Source organism: Chanos chanos, chromosome 6 (assembly GCF_902362185.1).
Source record: "Chanos chanos chromosome 6, fChaCha1.1, whole genome shotgun sequence".
NCBI classification, from domain to species: domain Eukaryota; kingdom Metazoa; phylum Chordata; class Actinopteri; order Gonorynchiformes; family Chanidae; genus Chanos; species Chanos chanos.
Window position 1 is genome coordinate 39,405,172 of NC_044500.1, and position 4,220 is coordinate 39,409,391.

A 4,220-nucleotide genomic window follows, 5' to 3' on the forward strand; every position below is an offset into this window, starting at 1 on the left:
CAGGAAACTGAGACCCGTTGCAAAATCAAAATGGTAGAATCAACTTCAGCCCATAGTAATATTAGAGATAGTATTCTGACATAAACACTAAATCAAAGACTAATCTAATAAAGAAAAGTAGGTCTGCCAAAACTTGTATTAGTGCTGTCTACAGGTCTAGACCCCCATATCATCTGTCTATCAGCCGTCTGTCCTAAAACCAGAGACCTTTTTATAGAACTCTACAGCAGCTGCCAAAGTGTGTCTAACACCCTTACCACTCCCATCTCGACCCCCTCCCCCCTCCCCAAAACCTTTCTGTCCTACCTTCACAAGCAGTCCTGAACAAACACACATACAATCATAAATACTGAACACACAGCCTCTACACATCAGTCATGGCAGACAAGAGCAGTTCCAAGGTTAGCTCCAGGCTTGCAGCGAGGAGACAGGAGAAAATGCTGGAGAAAAAGAAAGAAACAGTGACGAAGGAGGAGAAGGAGGAGACGAAGCCAGAGAAGGAGGCAAAAAATGAGATGAATGGAAATGGAGAGCCCATGGAGAATGGAGCAGAGGCTGCCGTCAATGGGGCTACCGCTAACGAGGAGAATGGAGAAACTAAGGTGGAACCCATGGAGCTGCCTCCGTTTGAGATCATATTAGGGTGGGTGAAAACGTGTGCTGCATTTATTTGACATTAAAATGCATGATTTCACTACAACACCGGAATATAAGGTTTGTTCTAGTATTACACGTCTGTTGTAATACTGAATTTTGCAGTGCAAGAAAAGAACTTACAAAAAAACCCTAAAAATAAATACATACATAGTAATTAAGCTTTAATTAACTTTATTTAACATTTGATGTTCAATTAACAAGTGATCAGAAAGTGTCATTGAAATCGCTATATGAGTGCTAGACACTATTCTCTATGATTAGGCATTCTTCTCATCTTGCTGGATTCTGCACAAGTATCCATTTACAAAGTGATAAAACACTGACCTTTCTTTTTGTCCTTTACATATTTGTCTTAAGGAAAGGGAATGGGAAAGCCCCTAGCATGTATCAGATTCAGCTTGCTCAGTGCAGATGTCATGATGGTCTATCATAATTGTGGGAAGGTTAAAAGATGAGCATGTCTATATAGGTCTACACACACACACACACACACACACACACTCACTCACGCACACACACCCAAAAGATTGAGAATTCCCTTGAGGTGAAGCTCCATTGTTATGCTTCTTAAAAGCTTAAAAGCCATTCATGTCAAGTACAGCATGTTCAGAATGGGTGCTAATATCAGCATTTGAATTTTTTTTTCTTTCTTTCTTTGCACCCACTGGTTTTCTAGCTCTTATAAGGTTGTAATCCTTAAAAAAAAACATATCCCCAGAGGCATCAAACGCACACCTAACACGGAATGGAGTTGAATTCACAAGCTTGGAAGTTTATTACACAGTCCAATTTACAACTCACCCAAAACGGGCTGCGCACCACGTAAAAAAATCTATTGACCAGCACAACGTTCACTGAAGTCAAGTGAAAAGTAGACCTCCCAAAAAAACCCCAAAAGTCAGTCATCTCTTTTCTCCTTCTCCTCGTCGCCCCCCCCCCCCCCACCCCCCAGCCCCGTTTTCATTTCAAAATAAAAGTTGTAGCACATTTTAAGTGCTACATGGTGAACAAAATCATATACTTCAGAAAGTTCTGAAACAATGTGATTAAGAGGTCAACTAACTCTGTTGTGGTAACAGACTGACAGCATCCCCCCCCCACCCCCCACCCCCCACCCCCCATCACGCACACACTCAGTTTATTACTCATTTTTAATTACAATTGACGCAGAACTTCTTACTACAGGTACTTTTTATTATTTTATTATTTTTATTATATTGTATTCTTATTTTTATTACTTTATCACAGGTACTTCTGTATTATGTCCTTTTATTGTATTTTTATTTTATTACCTGACTGAGAGATCCACACAAGAATTCCAATGCCCTTGTACACGTGTACCTGGGCAAATGGCAAATAAAAATCTTGAATCTTGAATCTCTACCTCTGACCAAAAACACTTGGTTGCAAATGAATCTTTCACAAAATCTTGCACTGCCATCCCGCCCACCCCATGAAAGGTCAAATACTCCCTCAAGGTCAAGCTACACTGTTACGGTTCATTCCAGTCAACACAAAGAGTATGTTCAGAATAATTGCTAATAAGTGTTAATCTCATCTTTTTTTGCTAAAAACTTGGCTACACATGGTTGCAAATTTATCTTTCAATGGCACAGTGATCCTGAGCAGACCTCAGAACTGACTCTAGAATACTCAACTGATCACAAATGGAGAGATTGTTTAACTATGAAATTGTGAAGTTGAGGTTTCATGATCCTCATTTTCACCTGACAACTGTTTTTCTGAATTAAAGATAAGGCTGTGAGATACACAATAATGGATCAAATGCCCTCAGTATAATCACCAAACTAATACACCACAGTAGACAACAGCAGCTGTGTTGTCCTCACACAGACAGGGTGCACAAGAGCCAGGGAAAACAGGAATAGAAGGCATTCAGAGACTACCTATTTTAGCAATACATATTGGAATTAACAAAAGTGTTACCAATGAGAAATTGTCGCTCTGTGTATTGTTTACCATGTGCTCTCTCTCTGAAGGACATGAATAATTATGGAGAGGTCATGACCGTACCGGATTTCTACAGTCAACACTTCTGTCGATCAAAACAAACATGGAAAAAAATTCTGTGGACTAACACAACTGCATGCAGTTTCAAAACAGGCTTCATATTAATCTGCCACACACCACACTGTCTCCAGATGACTCAGCCTTAATAACAACTTTAAATTGGGTTGTGGAAGCGAGAGAAGATTGGTTATCCAGTCTCTGTTGAGACAGTAGTTAAAATTAGCCTTACTGGCTATTCCATCTGTCAGCATGTGAAGGACCCTCTTCTCTTTCCACATCTAAATCCAATATCTCAAGCTCTTAACACACTTCAGAAAGAACCCGTATCCCCTGGATGCCATTCCCATTCAAAGCTACCCATCTTTAGACACCAGAGTTTCAAATGAAAATGTTTACCAAGTCCACAATGGCACATTTTCAATTGCTAATGCACTGACATGATGGAGTGTGGGCGTGTAAACAGACAGTCATGAGTTCAAAGCCATTTTGCGGCAATGGAATGCCAGGCACCTAACCCATATAGCTCAGGCAAAAATACTCAATGGTGTCAGTGGAATACACATATACAGGCCACACTATCCCTGAAGTGTTCTGAAGTACATAGATAATGGTAAAGGATTTACATACTTTGGTTGTTATTTTTGGAAATTACTAACCTAACTTCCTCTCCACAGGGATCGGATTGACCCCTTTTTCTTCAAATTCCAATTCAAGAACGTTGAGTACTCCTCAGGCCGGAATAAGACCTTTCTCTGTTACTTGGTGGACCAGGGTAGTAGCAATGAGGGTTTGCTGAGGGGCTATCTAGAGGATGAGCACTCCGGGGCCCATGCGGAGGAGGCTTTCTTCCAGCAAATTCTACCCAAGTATGATCCAGCCCTTAACTACACAGTTACCTGGTATGTATCATCTAGCCCTTGCGTCGCTTGTGCCACCAAGCTGGTGGAAATACTGAAGGAACGCAAGACCCTCCGTCTTAGCATCTTCGCTGCCCGCCTTTTCAACTGGGAAGAACCTGAAATTCAAGCAGGGCTGAAGGCATTAGCGGCTGCCGGTTGCAAGCTGCGCGCCATGAAACCTTTGGACTTCTCTTACACCTGGGACACCTTTGTGGAGAATGAGGACCAGAGATTCACCCCTTGGGAAGACTGCCAGGAGAACTATGAGTACTACCAGGAGAAGCTGGCAGACATTCTGCAGTGATAGTGAGTGACATCACAGGAAGCTACCTTAGTAGCCTCCACAGGCCCTTCCTCACTGTTACTGTAGTTTCTGAGGGGATTCTGTAGCACATTTGAGGCAAGGGCAAGGTAATCAGCACATCCTTTTACCAGGCTCTCTATATGAAACCCAGACAGAAATGAGGCTCCACTTTTTTGGTATGACCAGTAAACGGTATATTCATTTATGCATATGTGTTCACCAACGACAAAATATCCTCAACAGTTTTAAGATTTGTGATAAATCTCTCTGAATTTGTGGACTGTTGCTATTGTAAACCCAGTGACCCTCTCCGTTCCATCTAAAAACAG

At 41.6% G+C, this 4,220-nt stretch overlaps 1 protein-coding gene across 2 annotated transcripts; it reads left to right on the forward strand.

Annotated features, from left to right (window-relative positions):
* Positions 1-377: 377 nt before the first annotated feature.
* On the forward strand, positions 378-3,891 carry apobec2a (apolipoprotein B mRNA editing enzyme, catalytic polypeptide-like 2a). Of its 2 annotated transcripts, XM_030777869.1 has the most exons (3): positions 378-503; positions 543-643; positions 3,363-3,891. In XM_030777869.1, the coding sequence occupies exons 1-3, from the start codon at positions 378-380 to the stop codon at positions 3,889-3,891; spliced, it is 756 nt and encodes a 251-aa protein (XP_030633729.1). The 2 variants fall into 2 exon arrangements, with proteins under 2 accessions (XP_030633729.1, XP_030633728.1); XM_030777868.1 differs by having other exon boundaries at positions 378-643.
* The last annotated feature ends 329 nt before the right edge of the window (positions 3,892-4,220 follow it).

Excerpts from the sequence above, each read along its gene's own strand:
- apobec2a (XM_030777868.1), top strand. The coding sequence starts at position 378 with ATGGCAGACAAGAGCAGTTCCAAGGTTAGCTCCAGGCTTGCAGCGAGG. Across the intron at positions 644-3,362 it reads CCGTTTGAGATCATATTAGG|GGATCGGATTGACCCCTTTT; the intron begins GTGGGTGAAAAC and ends TCCTCTCCACAG.